Here is an 18484-nt window from a genome sequence, read left to right on the forward strand (position 1 = left end):
TGACCCCAACACAAAGTGTGCCATTTGATTTCTTGTAAGTATAACATGATAAGAAATTAAAAAAAAATTAAAATTTTCCAACAATTTTCAAAAAAAAGTTGATACCGAAATTTAGAAAAAAATCTTCGGCGTTTTCAAAAAATTTATTTTTCAAAAAAAAAAAATTTATATTTTTTTAAAAATCCAAAAATGTGTTTTTTGAAAATTTTGTAAATTTTTAACTCTTGTGTTCAAAAAAAAAATTTGTTTTATATTTAAAATAAATTGCACGACTGGGGTCGCACGTACTTGCTCTTAGAGTTCAAGTTGCTTAAATTTTAAAGACTTTTTATATAGAAATTTGGAAAATCTAAATATATGGGAAAGAAAAAAAAAAGGAAATTCGTTTTTTTAAAAAATAATATAAAATCTGAAATCAAATTGCCCCCCAAAACAAGTATGCAGTTTTGACTGATATACTAACATGCATTTTTAGAAAAAAAAATTTCAAAATCGTTAGAGCCGTTTTTTAAAAAACTAATTTTTTATAAATAATTTCTTGGAAAAAAAGTTTTAAAATAAAATTGGTATGCCATTTTGTAGAAATCACTGATCAACATCTAAACACAAAATTTCAAAAAAATTTAATGTCCCGTTTTCGAAAATTGGATTTTTCAAAAAAAAATTTTCAAAATTTTTTTAAAAATCCAAAAAGTATTTTTTTCAAAATTTTGCTTTTGGCTTATATTTAAATTATATAAATTCTTCATCACAAAAAGTTTCGTTGAAATAGAATAAGCACTTTCGGAGATAATCGGATTAAAAAAAAAACGGTTCTATGGCAGGTACCGTTAATAATGATTTTCAAAAAAAAAAATTTTCATTAGAAGATAGACCTTGTCTTAAAACTTACATTTGAATTTTTTAAACAAAATCGTTGGAGCCGTTTTTGAGCAATTTCAACTTTACTAAAATCGGTATATGACAAGTACCGTTATTTTTGGTCCAAAAAAATTAATTCCAAAAACCCCTCTGGAGAGTCGCCAAATAACGCTACACACCAAGTTTGACATTAATCGGTCCATCCGTTTAGGCTGTAGCTCCTTATACAGACAGACAGACAGACTGACAGACTGACAGACTGACAGACTGACAGACTGACAGACTGACAGACTGACAGACTGACAGACTGACAGACTGACAGACTGACAGACTGACTGACAGACAGACAGACAGACAGACAGACGGACTTCCGGGACCCACTTTTTTGGCATTCTCTACCATCGTAATGTTATGGAAAAATATTATCTCAACTTTTTTTTTTGTACGAATACATAACTTGTTATAATAGTACCTATATCGCAAGTAAAAATTGGTCTTACTTGAAGCATTACATTTGAATAAAAATCGTTAGAGCCTTTTTTGAAAAAAAATTACTTTTCTCTTTTGCTTATAATGGTATTTACCGTTATTTATGGTTCTATAATTATCTGTTGACGCACAAGTTTGAAGAAAATCGCTCCAGTAGTTTTAAATGTAGTGCAAGGTATTGTTGTCTCGAGTTCGTTTTTTTTTTTTTACGAACCCTAAGCTTGCCCTTAAACCACAAAAACCAGTCTATTTTTTGCAAAAAAAACTCAATGTTGCTGAAAATTATCTGTCGATAGAATACATTTTTTTTTTCAAATACCGTTATTATAAGACTGATTTTTATTTAACTAACATTCTCAGAAAGGAATGAGCCAATTTCAACGATTTTTTTCTATACAAAACAATTATTAACTTCAACACCCCCAAATATTTTGAGTTATGAATCAATAAACCAACGTTTACACATTTTTCCTTTATTTCAAAAGTACCTACCCGAATATTTAAAAAAATTTATACTTCTCTATAAAAAAAAAATTCTTTTCTTTCCAATAGAAAAAAAAAAACAAAATATTTTTCAACTTACAAGTTGTAAAAATTTATTTATAACTGTGAATGAATATAAAAAGCATAAATGAATTATTTGTTTTTTTTTTTTTTATTTGTTTTGTTTTATAAAAAAAGCGTAAGTGCGAACGTTATACATTTCTTATTTCCTTAATTTACAGACTAGAGACTTTTTTTTTGTTAATTGCTTCTCCTGGTTACATAGATTCTTAATAACCTACACCATTGCCGATGATTTTGATTTCCGTTTCAATTCAAATCTATACAATGACAATCCAAATTGATGAACAAATGCCGAAAATTGCCTACTCAAATAAGCAACCGATAGAAAATCCTCTCTTCCATCGAACACTTGACAGGTTCCTTTCAAATCATCTTTCGGTGTATTCACATCACACGGATGTCTACCAAATGGATTTGGTAATGCTTCAGTTGATAAATGTGGATAAAAGACTTTTGTCAATTCATAATCAATTGAAGTCATATTAGATTTATAGACAACTTGATTCAGTTGATCAGTCAAACTTGCTGGAATCGCCAAATAAACATGATATCTTAATTTCTGTAATCTCTGTTTGGTCTCACAGTGATTGATGATAATTTTCAATTTGAGTATCAACTTGTACAAATCAGTACTTCCATATTCGTAAAGATAAAAATCCTTTCTATAACGATACTTTTGTCCAGTTCGTCGATTTACTCGAGTCAATCCAGTACTCGGAATGTTGACAAAGCTCAATGGGAAGCTATATACATGAGAGGTGATCAAATGTAGATTTACATCAGGTGCTTTATTCTGCATTGCAGTTTCAAAATGCTGTGTCAGAGGAAATACACCAGATTGATGAAGAAAACCGAAGAAAATAAGCAAAGCTATGTTCAGGGTATACCAAGTTTTCAAAAGATACTTGGCACTCGCTCGACTGCAAAGGAACTTCTCGTAGAAAAACCGAAGAAACGGATGATCTTCTTTAAACGGATAAGCTGTACAAAAGCCAGTTACCAATTTCGGTGAATGAAGGAGAATTATTGGGAATGTAAATGGAATCAAAAAACGAGGCTCTTGATGATTAATAAGCGACATAAAGAATACCGGCGCAAAGATCGATGCCGACATAAGACCAACAATCGATTGAGCTCTAGGCAAACCCTGATATTCAGCTTTAAAGAATCGCAACATCTGCTGACCAAAAGCAACCAAAGTAATCACCCCCAAAACATTGTAAAGCAGAGGAATATTAACCAGCAAATGGATATACCGAGGATGCAATCCATGTTGAGCAGTCTTATCTGAATCGATGTTGTATTTAATAAAGTTCCATGGAGTAAAAACGAAATTATTAATGCTAACTTGAAACATATGAATTTCGCCAAGTGTCAGGTACTTGTAGTAAAATGAATCGATAAGTGTAAAAAGCAATATCGCAGGAATAGCTGAAAGGCAAAATAAACCCATTCGCATGTTAAAGTGCTTAAAGCTAACCGATTTTGTGCCCATTCCTCGGAGCATCCAATAAAATACCATTGGAGCTCCAAAGAGCAGAAACGTCGGTCGATTAAAGACTCCAGCCACGCAGAGAGTTGACATTAGCAAGAGGCGGTTATAATTGTGGGTAGGAAGAGCATTTTTAAGTTTCCAAATCTTTACTTTCTCTCCAATGGAATCGGCTTTTTCATAACGTTCTTCCAGGAATTCTCTTTTGTAAATCACAGTATTGGAATGAATCATGCATTCGGCGACGAGATACAAAAGGACGGATGTTATAGCCATTTCAATGGAATTTGAAAATGTCCGTGTGCCAAATATCAACATAATGTGAGAGCTTCCTAGAGCTAAGAGACGGATTTCATAACGAAGATTGTATAATTGACAAACCTTATACAGACTCCAATCGTTGACAAACGACAGAGCGCACATAACGAGTCGAGGAAAGACGAGGTAGGTGTAACTGCAGATGATGTCAATTCCAAAGAATCCTCGAAGATTGACAGCGAGTATTTCGAGAAGATTCAGAGGTAATTTGAGTGTCAATTGGGAGACTGCAACGCTGCGTAGTGGGAATGTACTGTTGTATTCCCAACTGCGAATGTGTTCGAGTTGGAAATGTTCTCCTGTAAAAAATTAAAAATAATTTCTTTCATTGTCTTGTGTTTATTTTTATTGGAGTGACGTAAGATTTATACCTCGGAATCAAGGGAAAGTCAAGTGATCTTTATATAAACTTTGGAAATATGTTTTTAATAGTATGTATGTAGAAAATGTTAAAAAAAAATTTTTGTCCGCTTTTAATTTTTAATAATTTTAATTATTTTTCGGACTTTTTCTTTATTTATATTAGTTTAAAGTTATGTCTTAGAAAGGAGAACTGTAATAAACTTAATCTTCGGCCTCAAAAGACTGCAGAATTAATGATGATTGGTTGTGAGGAGACAGAAAAGGACAACAGGATGGGTGTTGTTATAACTATAACACTAGTTTTCAAAGTTATACTTTTTTTTGACTAAACTAAACTATACTTTTCAAATGGTTTTCGGTATGTTGAACTTGAATCAGAACTCAGAAAAATCTAATCAGCTCGTGTTTTTGAAATATTACCGTTAGATTTATAAATCGTTCTTTGAAACAGATTATTAATAAGAAAAAGCTAATAAAAAAGGTTTACCACTGCTGATTTGATGAATTCATCAAAAACTAGATACCTACTGCGTTTTAATAGTTTTTGGTGTTTTAGTTGTTTTTTGTAGAACAAAAAGATATGTATTTAAATAACATAACAAAAATACAGAATTTAAAGTTAAGAAAACGAACTACACTGAAAATTGTATCATATGCCAAAAATAGTGAAATCATATCATTAAATATAATTTTATTTTGCTTTTTTAGTATTTTTGGAGTTTTAGTTGTTTTTTTTTTAAACAAGCTTTATAGGCTTTTGATTATGTCAAAAAAAAAACATGGCAAAAAGGAACTAAAGGAACTAAGACGTTCACGGGTTTTAATTGCAGGAATCGTTCAATGGGTTATAAAAGAAGATAAAACAGCGGAGTGCTATTAAATGAGAGGGTGGAAACTGAAGATGTGGGTGCAAAAGCCCCCTTTTTGTTTTTTTTTTTTTTTTTTTGTTCAACATACCTCGTAAACAAAGAAAAATTTTGATATATTGTATTAAACACTCTTTGTAGAGAATTAAACTATCAGAATAATGTTCTTTAAAAATTGAAAAAAAAAAAAAATTCCATACCAAAACAGTCGAAGCAAACCTAAAAAAAAATGGAATTTTTTGAGTTTTTTTTTTGCTTTTTTGGTTGTAGCTCTTTATTGGACTGAGATAGGTATAAGCATTTCTCTGATAAAAAAAGAAGTTTAACAGCCTTATTGTAATTTACAACTATCAGTCGATAGTTGATAAATTCTGAAATTAGGGATTTTTAAACCCAATTTATAGAAAAACTGGTCAACTTTTTAATTGAATTTTTTGATTAGATTTCATTTAATAACGGTTAGGACAATTCCCTGCTTTCAAAACTTTTCTTAATTAAGTAATAAAAATATATTTTAATTTAATGTTAATCAACTGTCGTTTGATAGTTGCAAATCGCAATAAAGCTGTAAATTTCGTTAAAAATGATGGGCATATTAATTTTTTTATTGAAAATTAACTGAAGTACCTATGGCTATTCGAACCTATTTTTACTTGCTTTATAGGGCAAGTATTGGTTTCGTGTAGAAAAAAAAATCGCGATTTCAAATTTGGTGTGCGGAATACTCTTATTGATTCAAACAAAACTGCGTTTTTAGTTTTTCTCAAAAAATGCGGAGAACGGAAATATGGCGTTGCCGTTTTTCAAAAATTGACATATTTTTTAAGTTCATATATTTTATCAAAGCATTAGTTGAAGCGTTTGGATGAAGAAGGGGGTAAGTGACATTTTTTCGATTTTCGGTTTTTTCTGAAAAATAAGGATGCCTTGCGAAAACTTAAATTTCCGTCTAATCTACGTCACGCTACGATTAGTATTTTCTAATTTAGAGCTTTCATTTTTGGTATAAAGGGGTTACTTACAACTAAAAATCGTATAATATGAGTGGAAGAATGGGGTAACAGCACTTAACTCCTTTTTGGGTGAAAAAAAATTAAAGGAACAAATGATGTTCATACCAAGGGAACACCACTGGTTTTATGAAAAAGCTTTATCGGAACCATGCGAACAGAAAACAACTATTCAAAATAAAAAGAAAAAAAATGAATTTTGTTACTTAACCCCTTTGTATTCTTAAAAATTCAAAATACTTATATCTAAGCTTTTTGTGAAAGAAAGAGTTAACTGCTCTTTTTCTGAAAAAAATTGTTTTTTTAAATATACCGAGCTACTGTTTTGAAATAAAAGTAACATTGCTAAAAAGCTATTATTTTTCTTGTTTTATTAGTTTATTCAATTTTATTAAGATTGGAATACGAAAAAAGTTCTCAACAAAAAACAAAAGTCCTTATATCTCGAAATGTTGCAAATGTCACTTACCCCCTTTTCATCCAAACGCTTCAGTTATTTTATTTAAAATTTACAGAGATCATTAAGTATAAAAGTTAAAAAAAATATTTTTAAAAACATTTTTGAAAAAGAAAATTTTTTTAATTTAATTTTTAAACTTTTGATTTTTTTTTTTTTTTCTACAAAATCTTAAATTTCCAATACTCAAAAACTATTACAGACCGGGAGCACACAGCAAATTTTGGGAGTGGAGGTATAACCAATATGTGAGTATGCAGTCTTATAGCCTTATGCGTTCTAATAACGTATTCAAAAGTCTGGCAGCTTTAAATCGCGGCTTTATATGGTTTTCGGGGGGGTTAACAATTGCGAGATTTCCAATTATTGTGAGGAGGCTAAATTAACATAAAATTACATTCTGAATATATGAACTGATGCTCTGTCGTTTTCCCTAAGCTTGAAGTCATTAATCTTGACGATGTCATCATGTTTGGAGACTTTTCTGTTTATTTTTTTGTTTGTTTTATTGAATTCCAAACTCTCCAAGGACGGAGCTGATATGGCTTGTTGAAAAAAAGCTTCTATCTTGAGTTCTATTTGTTGCATCACCGAGTTAAAGCTATTTAGGCTTAGGGGAAATGACAGACTATCAGTCTTCATATTCTGAATGTGAATTTGTGTTAAATCATCCTACTCATATAAATTGGAAAACTTGCGTTATTTAACTCCCTGAAAACCATATAATTCCGCGATTCAAAGTTGCCAGACTTTTGAATTCGTTATAAGAACGCATAAGGGTATAAAACTTCATACTCACATTTTAGTTATACCTCCACTCCCACAATTTCCTGTGGGCTTTCGGTCTATTTAGTATTGCAGTAATACAACACTCGTTATACAGATTCATTGACTTTTCCTGGATTCCTAGAGTCTACAAATTTTATGCCTTAAGACACTACACTATTAAGAAAAAAACATTATTTACCAATAAATATTTCTGTAGATTGAAAAAACTCATCTGGATGAACGTAACCAAGTTGTGGAATAAAAACCAAAACTATTCGAAGTACGCAAAAGAACAAATAAGTGCACCAATGTTCGTCGGCGGTGTTTTTGTTTTTTCGCATAAATGATTCAAAGTATTTGGTGACTCTCATTTTGTATGAATAAACCAACTATTTATACATAAGAATCTTTTGTTTGTTTAAACAATTTTTGTTTAATTTTTAGGAAATATTTTTAAATAAAAAATCCATTTTAATCCATTTTTGTTGTTTTGATTTTTTCTTCTTTTGTTATGTGATTTTAGGAGAAGTGACATTTATGTGACAGCCGAGCTTTGTGTCAAATGGATGGAAGAGTCTAGTGAAGTATTTGAGAATGAATGACTCCAGCGTTTTTTTTTTTTTTGCTCAAAAATTTAGGGAAGATAAATAGCACATTTTAACTCAGTTTGAGTTCTTTTGGACTAAAATATAAAAAGTGTCAAATCTCTCAAAAACTACACAAACTAAAAAAAAGTAATTGAAAAAAGTAACCGGTCACTTTCTATTTCATCAAACATTTCTTTCTTATCACATTTCTATTTTTATTGAAATTATTTAAATATAACCTTATGCCCACTTTTCACGAGTCGCTAGGATATTTCTAGTAAAAATGTAAAATTTTATTTTTTTTTACAATAGATCGTGAACGCCCCTCTTCTTATCTATAATAAATATTGAATCATGAATGATGTTTTTTTTCCTCCACGGTTGCTTCTTCTTTTTTCCATTTTTTATAATTTAAATCTGTGTTTTGTTCGGGTTAATTAATTTTCACTAATTATTTTACATCAAAAGAAACTAAATTACGGGACATGAGTAGCGACAACCATTATAAACAGAATAAAAAAGACAAACTGATTATCCTGGGCGACGCGACGGTGAGCTGCCATCTGTCAAAAATAATTTTACTCCATTGTATTTTTATTTTGCAATAGGGTTAGGGTATAGCAAAAGTGCAAGACCATTGTAAAATTTCAATCCATATATTTTGTTGTTGTAGTGTTGTAAGATTTTAAACTTTTGCACTTTTGCAATGATACTAGACCAGTTGCATCGGATCGTGAATACCCCTATTTATTAATACGTATAAAGGCTTAACTACATACACCACTTTTTGAAAAATTACAAAAGTGAAAATATTTTTTTTCTGGCTTGCGCTATTGTTTTGTGAAAAAGAGTATACAAATTGATTATTAGACCAAAAAAAAAAAGCTTTCTGCATCATTTGTTTTAATTTTTCATGCTAAAAAACTATACGAAAATGCGTTTGAAAATTTTCACTTTTGTACTTTTTCACTTTTTGAGCCAATGTAGTTAAGGCTTTACAAAAACTACATGAGATCTTGCTTTTCATCAGGGTGACGAACCCAACTAACAAATTTGCTCCTATAAAGCTTTACAGGTGTTAATGTAGCTCCTGTAAAGCTTTATAGAAGGGATAATGTTTGTTGGGAATCGTGATACAAAATTAATTTTCAGAGCATTCAATTCAATTTTCAAGCATTTTGAAAAGGAAAAATAAATATAAATGCAAATTATACAAAATTTATTGAATAATCACGTAATTTTTTTGAGTGAATAATAGGTGTGTTTTTTATTACCACCGGGCTTAACTGGTTAAAAAAAACGCCTCGGGGCTAAGCGAGAAAAATTGGCAGCACTGCATACTAAATGTTCATAAATCAGCTGACACAAAAAAATATAAAGTTGTCATATTTTTCGGTTTTGGGGTTTCTTGTGTGTTTTTGAAAAAAAAAAGTTCAACTAACTATTAAATAAATATTTAAAATAATAATTGTCCTTAAAAACATCAGTTTTGATGTTTTTTAAACAAATTCTAAACAATTTACGAACAAGTTGAGTTGGTAGAACAGATTTAAATCTGTTGAAAAAGTTAAGCCCAGAGAATTCTTCGGGCTTAACAGCTAAGCCCAAGGGGCTAAAGTGTTGTTGCATTTAACATGTAAATTCTTTAGCCCAGACTGCGTTTTTTTCTCCAGTTAAGACCGGTGGTAATAAAAAACACACCTAATATGAACAAAAAATTAAATCCTTGGATTTATGAAATTTAGATTTAAGTGATTGGATTTAAAATTAACTTAAATCCAAACTAAAGACTGGTACGCTGCTGAAGCGAAACGAAAAATTTTGAAGTCTCCAAAGTCAATAGCGCTCATTTTAACAAAAAAAAAAAAATACCATCGGGTATTATAACAAAGTAAAAATTATGAAAATACAAAAAAAAAATTCAAGAAAAAACATCAGAAAATAAGTTTAAAAGCAAATGTCTGGTACGCTGCTCGCGCTAAATTTTAGCCGAGATAAAATTCCCATACAAGTTATTGAATTTGTATGGGACTCATTTTAGCTCGGCTAAAATTTTTCGATAATTTGTATGGGAGCTAAAATTTAGCGAGAGCAGCGTACCAGGCTAAAAACAAAACAAATTTAATTTTGTTCAAGATTTCGTTAACGAAATTTTGTATGGAAAATTTCGTTTCGCATCAGGAGCTTACTTGGCTTAAATCCAGAGTGAATAATATGGCCGTTAGTGTCGTTTAAGTTACGCAACATATGTATTTCTTATTTATGGTAACTATTTATTTTTTTAACATGCGACTTGTGGACTCTTCATTAAATAGAAGGGATGATCTTAAATTATTTGTTAATGTTCAAATCGATCTAAAAACTGTTATGGCATTTAAAATATATTTCAAACACCAAAAAACATGCAAAAATTTCATCTATGTTACAATGGAAAGCTCCTGTATTGTATTCAGGTGTGGAATTTTTTTAATTCAACTACCCGTACCGCTACCGCATACACCTTCCGGTTTAAGGCTTGGCCACACCGGAGGGTATGCGGTAGAGGTACGGGTAGCGGTAACGATATTTGTATGAAAAAAATTCCACATCTGAACGTTGATATGTCAGTTTGGAATTTTTTTCATAAAAGTACCGTTACCTCTACCCGTACCGCTACCGCATACCCTCCGGTGTGGCCAAGCCTTTAAAGGCTTGGCCACACCGGAGGGTATGCGGTATAGCGGTAACGATATTTGTACTAAAAAAATTCCACACCTGAACGTTGATGTGTCAGTTTGGAATTTTTTTCATACAAGTACCCTCACCGCTACCCGTACCGCTACCGCATACCCTCCAGTGTTTCCAAGCCTTAAAGGCTTGACGTTGACACATCAAGGTACGCGGTAGAGGTACGGGTAGCGGTAACGATATTTGTATGAAAAAAATTCCACATCTGAACGTTGATATGTCAGTTTGGAATTTTTTTCATACAAGTACCGTTACCTCTACCCGTACCGCTACCGCATACCCTCCGGTGTGGCCAAGCCTTTAATCTGGCCTTAAAACAAAAAAAAAATGGGAAAATACGTAGACGATGTGGTTTTAGTTGAAATTCAAGTCATTTATGCATGCGAAGGGCACATACGACCACTTTTAACATCAAGTTGACAGTAATTGAGTTTCATAAATTGTTTTCTTTTCGAAAATTTCAAAAAATGTAAAAAAAAATTATTTTATAGATTTCGTTGTTGAAACACAAAAAAAAAAATTAATGTAGTGTAATCATATCCTTAAAAATTCTATTCCACCTAAAATGTAGTAGATTTCATTTCATCACAAAAAAAAAAGAGAGAAGTATAGTTGTAGAAAAATACGAACAACCCACGAGAAAAAAAGAAACAAATATATAATTTTTTGACGTTTGATTTTGAACAGAAGAAAGAAAGAAAGAAAAATGCAAATCTATGCAGTTGCATTTTCAGTAGTAGATAGTTGTGAAGTTGTTGAAGAAAAAATCAAAGTCGGTTTTTGGGTGGAGGCAAAAATAAAAAACCTCTGCTGTTTTTTCTCATAAAATTTAAAAATTAAATAGCAAAATTAAATACAAAAAATATTATAATCCATTCAAAATACAATCCCAAAACTGAATCTACAAAAGTGAACAAGTGAAAAAGTGAATACAAAATTATAAAATTGGTTTACATGATTTTTTCTCTGTTCCCGCAATTCTTTCTCTATTCAAACAAACAAAAGAAAAGTTCTCTTTTCTAAGAATAAACATATACATCGACATTTATTTTATATGTATGTAATTATATCTGTATCTCAGTCTGTAATCTTTCTTTTAAATACTTTGTGCTAATTATTTGTTGTGCTTTTATATGCAAAGTGCTGCTAAAAACCTACGCAACTTTTGTATTCGTCGTGAGTTGTGTTAAATTGTTGCGAGGTGCTTCGCTGATGCTTCACGAGAGTGAGAGTGCATTGAACTTGTGTGTGTTGTTGAAACCGTCATCATTGGTTTTTCTTCTTGAATTGTTTTCTGCCAAAATTTTGTATTTTTAATTTATTCTCATCCCGCCGTGACTAAACTTTCCAACAACAACAAAAAAAAAGAAGTTTAATCTTGGCCTTGAGATTTTAGAGAAACAAGTGCGAAAGTTCGTTGACTGTTGTTTTTTTTTTCTATTCTTTTTGATTCTGGGAGAGAGAAAATGCGCGTGAACTCTTTTTCATCAGTCTACAACGAATCATCATCATTATCATCTTTATCATCTTCGGGTGGCGAAGGACATCTTCTTTATTTTTGCTTCTCTTTCTTCGGTGTTGTTTATGTTTCCTTGGATTAAATAAACATTGCACACAGTTTTCCTAACACGGTCAAACACGTTTATTATTATCTCTTTTTTATACATATAAAAAAAAACGCACAGTGAAGTAAAAGACACCTGCTTGTGTGTTTTAATTTAACAGCGGGACGACTACAAACAGGTGAGCTGTTGTTTTATAAATTGAATTTTGGTTTTTTTTTTTTGGATTTTTTTATCAAATTGTTTGAATGTGTTCATGGGTTTAGGATAGGAATCATGGCGGACGAGAACCGCACCTTTGGCACAACAAGATGAATGTTGTTGCGCATAGCTTTTATTGTTTTTTGTTTCTTCTTTTGATAGGGATAAACAAAATTTATCACAAAAAAAGTGATAGAAGATGCCTTTTTTAAGCTTAGTCAGTTTATAGTTAATACCACTCCCATTTTCTCTCTTATCTGAATTTCCAAAATCAATTTGCATAGGGGTTTGATTTTAAATCTTTATTCTCTTAGCATTCGTTATAAGTTTAGGTAATGTGTATAAGTTAGAATAATTCATATAGTAAAACTGGCAATGAAATCTATACCAACCTTGACGATTGTTTACAGGATCACAAATTGGAATGTATTTGAAGCGCATTCTGCCTAATTTGTTGATACATTAAGCACTTAGCAAGGGCCACTAAAACTCAAACTTTTAAGTTGTCCCAGAAATAAAAAGGAGATTGTTAAGTTAATGATCTTACATTTAACAATTAAAAAATTGTTATGGACGCTTGGGAAACTATCCTTGTGCATTATGTAATCCGGACCAAGAGTGGCAAAAGCAATAAACAAATGTTGCAAACGAAAAAAAAAAAAATAAAAAAATACATATGTATAATGTAAACAAACCAAACATACAAATCTAGCGAAGAAATTTCTTATTCATGGCTGCAGATTTCCAAGGTTGAAAAGGTTTAGGCCACACTGCACTAACATCAGCAGTGTTCTTGAGATGATGAACTTCCCACTGCGGATACTTAATACCGTGCTTCACAAGCAGACCACGGCCCTGAAACTTAAAATTACGTGTCCTTCCCTTTGAAAACACTTCCTTTACCAATTTTCTACCTAATCCTAATTTCTACCCATCCATCCAACTTACAGAAACCTCCTCCGCTCCTCTTGCTTCGTAACAAAATCACAAAATTATTCTCGCTTCCTTATAAAAATACAAGAAAAAGGCAGAAATCAAATTTAGTTTAATATCAGCTAAAGCTTCTCAAGAGGGAATGCAGACAATTTCAACCGATCTCTCCAAAAATGTTTCAGGCATAAAAATATTCCCGAATATCTATTAAAAATATGTAAAGAACTTCCTGGTTATACGTAGTTCTGTGATGAAAGATAGAAGACTCTTCAGAAACCTCTAGATTAAGAAAAACTCTCTCAAAAAAAAACCCCCCCAAAATGCCCAGTGTCTTAAACAGAAGTTGTGCAGCTTGAAACAACTCCTCTGAAGAATCATTCAATTTGCTAATAAATAGGTATTTTTTTTCTAGGTAGCATACAAATTATAATATTCATAATGATTCACACATCAAAAATAAACAATAGACCAGTGCCAATAATTTTTGAAAATAAAAAAATTATTAGCAACATATGGGTGGTGGGAAAATTTAGGATAAATGGTATATGAAAGGGGAAGTGAAATCGAACGGGCAGAAAAAATCGAATGACTTGTTCGATTTCAATAGTCAAAAAGTTTTTTTTTTATAGAAATCAAAATATATTTTTCTAATGGTTTTTTGTGTGCTGAGCTCGAATCTGAAGTCAGAAAAATTCTATCACATCACGTTTTTGACATATTACCATGCCAAAAATCAGAAAAATAGTATTTGCGACGTTCAAAATTCAATATCTCAAAAACTTTTCACGTTAGAGCTATTCTAGTGCTTGATTCAAATTAAAAAGGTCAATGACCATTAGAAAAGTATAATTTGGTTTCTATTGAAAATTATTTCTTGCCAATATTACTGTCATTTACGGAAAAAATCAATCTTAAAAATCGTTTTTTTGTCTTTTTCAATTTTTCTCAATATTTTCTAAAACAAAAGTGTAGTTTTTCCACACAATCTTTAGGCTATTTTTTCAAATTAAATTCGTCAAAAATCCAAAAATTAACTTTTTGCTCAAAAAACGTTTTTAATAGATAGAAAACATAACAAAGTAATTTTTAACCAAGTTTTGTTAAAATCCAACTATTTTTGTAAAAGATTAAAATAAAAAATAAAAAAATCGTATTTTTCTTCAATATTTTTGAGGTTATAGAAAAAAATTGTTTGAGTAAAAGTTGTAGACATTTATACTACCTATAACTTTTGCATTTGACTTTTTTCGATAGGACGTCTAATTTTGACAGAAATCGTAAAAAACCATGATTTTTGACACCCACCCCACTTTTTCGCCCACCCACCCCCTTTCCCCCAATTTTTTTGTGGGCAATTTATTTTACCCCTTTCATATACCATTTATCCTAAATTTTCCCACCACCCTTATGCTGCTAATAATTTGTTCAACTTTTGCCTTCTGAAAACCGGATTGGCACTGGTCTACAAGTAAATACGTTCCAGAAGATTTAAATCCACCTTAACCCTTACAAGACTTCTTTAAAAATTTATAATATTCGTAGAAAAATTCATTTTGGAGAACTTTTTATCTTGATATAATGCAGTTTTTTTTTCAGTATGACCATCATAATGGCTACATACAGTCACTCACATAATTATTGGGCCAAATGAATATAAAAGAGTTAATCAATAAAATACTGAAACAGAAGTTAAGCTGAAACTACGGTGTCCAAACTCGATTTTGGATTTTTGGCCAAATAAAAAAATATTTTTTGTTTGATTTTGCTTGTCAAACTAACTAACTAACTAACTAACGGTTTTTCAAAACATTTTATGTATTCCTTCTTCATTTTTCCGATATTTAACTCAACTGGCCCAATAATTGACTGAGTGACTAAATGTATTAGAGAAACTGAGTTCCTTAAACCTCTTGTCACAAAACAAGCCTTTTTGAAGCATTAGGAACGTAGAACTTCAAACGTTTTGGGAAGAGTTTAATCACAGATCAAAACATCTGGGACTTATTAATTTGTTATCAGGAGATAATAAACTTATGACAGTAACATATTTAATTATGTTGAAATGGATTTTTTTTTGAAAAATGTTTGAAAATTTTTGTTTATAGAAAACTTAAAAAAAAAAAATGGCTCTAACAAAATTATCTAAAAATTCTTAGGTATTCAATAAATTAAATGACATATTGCTTTTGGATGTGTAAACAATTCAAAAAAATAATTTTGCAAATTTTAAGACCAAGTTTTATATTTTTACATTTCTTTTAATTTTTTTTTATTATAAATGTATTCTTTTATGAATTGTTACATTATGTACAAAGTTTTGACGTTCTAAGCAACTTTTACTTTTGCTAAAACAACAAGTACTTGTGATTCGGTCGTGCATTTTATTAAACCTGACAATCCTGGTCAAAAAGTTACCCTATCCGTGTTTCTTGAGCCAATAATGTAAACCCACAACCTGGTAAATCACTATTATTTATCTTTTAGACCATACAAAAGCCTATGAACAGTAATAAAAAAAATAAAATGATTTTTCAATCCAAAAACCAAATTATCAAGAACCAAATAAAACTGTTTAATTCTTTCTTTGGTGAAATGTCTTATCTTCTTTACTAACTAAAAATCAGCTGATACAAATCACTTTACCTTCTTTTAATAAACTCCAATGGACTCGCCAAATAAGAAACTTTAGATAAAGATAATGTTCATTTGATTACTCACTAAAAGTTGGCCTTTTTTTTTGCCTCCTTCAAGTTATTATATTTAACAATTGTGTATCTATTTGAACAATCACTTTCTATTACATATTCCAATCAAATTTATTGCGCATTAACCAGATAACGGTGTTTTTTTTTTTCAATTCAATCATTTAATATGCCATGTCTCACCAAATTATTATTGACCATTCATCAGTGCAGACGTGCTTTTTTTTAAAATTAAGTTCTAACCAAAGTAATTTATTAATTAATTTGAAAATTAACTCATTTAAATATTTAATGTTAAGAAAAGATCCAAAGCTTTATTCTCGCTTTTAAATTGCTTCAATTACCTATATAAAAATAAATTATGTGCTTCAAAACTCGGCGTGATTCTTCTACTTTAAGTGTTGATATGGCATCGTCCTTAAATATGCCGTTTCCTGAACAGGACAACCCTTTTCAGGGTTCAGATCCTAGCCAATGTTTGAAAACCTTGGAAACTTCACTCAAACAACATTCTGATAAAATTGCTGCTAAATTGGTGAAAAGTAATAAAAAAATATCTAGAAAAGTTGACAAAAATGCATTACATTGCAATAAGTGTTTGAATCAAATCGCAAATGCAATTTCCGAACAAACTCAACGAATTGAACGTTTAGAAAGCATATTAAGTTCTATGAACAATAGAGTACCCATGGTTTCCACAGATCTTAATGTTATGGACGTTTCGGATCCTGGATTATCTAATAATATCCCGTGAGCTTATCACATTTTTTTTTTTAATTTTATTTTTATTTCTGTATTATTTTTAATGAACTTTCTTTTGAATATATTTTTTTTCCTGTGTATGATTTGGTTTCCTTATTTTGGAATTCTTAAAGGTTTTTTTTTTTTAATTTTTTAAATAATTGTTTGGAATTTCTTCAGTTTTTTATTTAAAATTAGTTCTATTGAGACAATACGGTGGTAAGAAATCTGAAATAACCGCGTTCTCATCTTATTTTTTAATCAAATAGCTTTTCAAATTTAAATAAGATCTTCATATTGCTCAAAAAATACAATACTAAAACAAAAAAAAAAACTGCCATGGTGCATGTATAGACATATAAATGGAGTTATAAAATGAACTTGCAAAAAGAGGTCATTTTTGATTTTCCAAAGAGAATATATCAAAAATCTGACATTAAACAATTTGTATGACTTCGGATTCAAGCTCACATTTGTTTCGCAAAAGTAAGCCTCTTTTAACTGATAAAGTCCGCAAAAGACAATAGGTAGACAACGGATTTTGAAAAAGCGTTTATTTTTGATGCTATTGAGACTCCAAGAAACATTTCTACATCAAAAATGGGCAAGAAACTTCCAAAAGTGTCACATTCAAATGACCCGTGTTGGTAGTATCACCGTCAAGTTGTTGTTATACCTACTAAAATAATACTAAACAATTCAATGTTTATGAAGACTAAGAAAAACGTCATGAATACAAACATTTTTTTTTCGTTGTTCGCTTTAACCAAAGCCTGCAACTTTGCCGGTTGTTAGTTACTACCATAACAAGCATCAACGACCATCAATTGTCATACAGGTGTATTTATCAGCTCTAATTACTGAATGCATTAACTTGGTTGTTGTAATTCTATTTTTAACTTTTTTTTTCAAATAAACACGGTACAATAATCTAGACTTGTCAGTAATTAAAATACTCACAACAAATAAAAAACACAAATAAACAGTAAATTATATTGGCAATAAATTAATAGGTATGCAGTTTTGGTGATAGCATAAAGCACGTGTATTTAAACAAATAAAAATAACAACAAACCCTTATAATAGTATAGTAGTTGACTAGTTGACTGTTGCGTTATCTGGAAATATGAAACGAAACAGTGGCACAAGTTGTCGATGGGTAAACAATAATGATTCACAATCTCACCACTTGAGCATTTTGTGTTCGGTTCGTTGTTTTTCCTTATTTAGCTCTACCAGACAAAGAGTCGACTTCAAAGTCTTTGATAATTTAGAATTCACGTTCAATGAGTAATGCGCGGGTAAGCGAAAATAATAGCCAATAAAGTTGGTATATAGATTTTTTAACGAGTAGTCATTACAAGACTAACATAGGATTTATTGGTTATACTCGTATCTTTTTCGATGTTAAATGCGTAAATCTGATTTAAGGGTAAGAAAGAGAGGATTGTTGATAAATCTTGTGTTAGATATCAAATTAAACGCATCAAGGTCAATAAATGCGTCAGAAATATAGGTAATATAAGAATCATTTTAAGTCGTTTCGTGATAAAGGATTATAAATTCAAAAACTCAAAGTTCAAATATAAAAATACAATAACATAAAAAGGGTTTTAATATGAGTTGGTCATTTGGTCGTAATCGTTACACCAGACCAATTTCCCATCCGTTTCAAAAGGAAGTATTAATTTATTATGACTCGACGAATCAATTAATCAAAACTTGAAAAACCAGTGTTGCAATTTTGTGCACTTAATCATTAAAGATCTATAACAAGTTGTATTGTCTTTTGCAACTGCATTTGCAATGCGTTTTAAATATTCCCATACTTTAATCGAAC

General features: G+C 30.6%; 2 protein-coding genes across 4 annotated transcripts in view; one reads left to right on the top strand and one right to left on the bottom strand.

Annotated features, from left to right (window-relative positions):
* Nucleotides 1-2024: 2024 nt before the first annotated feature.
* Nucleotides 2025-7718, bottom strand: LOC129919050 (GPI mannosyltransferase 4). Its single transcript, XM_055999858.1, has 2 exons — nucleotides 7391-7718; nucleotides 2025-4026 (listed from the first exon to the last, which is right to left on the bottom strand). Exons 1-2 carry the CDS (start codon nucleotides 7560-7562, stop codon nucleotides 2132-2134), a joined length of 2067 nt encoding a protein of 688 aa, XP_055855833.1. The 5' UTR covers nucleotides 7563-7718; the 3' UTR covers nucleotides 2025-2131.
* A 3689-nt stretch (nucleotides 7719-11407) lies between these two features.
* The window catches only part of LOC129917911 (uncharacterized), a 19757-nt gene continuing 12680 nt past the window's right edge, over nucleotides 11408-18484 (top strand). Inside the window, exon 1 of one of the 3 annotated variants that reach the window (XM_055998137.1) lies at nucleotides 11408-12248. Coding sequence is in view for 1 of the 3 variants with exons in the window: in XM_055998136.1 (XP_055854111.1) it covers nucleotides 16265-16653 (389 nt within the window). In the remaining 2 variants the exon portion in view is untranslated. Of the gene's footprint in view, nucleotides 12249-16199; nucleotides 16654-18484 lie in introns of those variants that run through there. The other 2 variants (XR_008772899.1, XM_055998136.1) reach the window with 2 other exon arrangements.

The sequence above is a fragment of the Episyrphus balteatus genome, chromosome 4 (genome assembly GCF_945859705.1).
Source record: "Episyrphus balteatus chromosome 4, idEpiBalt1.1, whole genome shotgun sequence".
NCBI classification, from domain to species: domain Eukaryota; kingdom Metazoa; phylum Arthropoda; class Insecta; order Diptera; family Syrphidae; genus Episyrphus; species Episyrphus balteatus.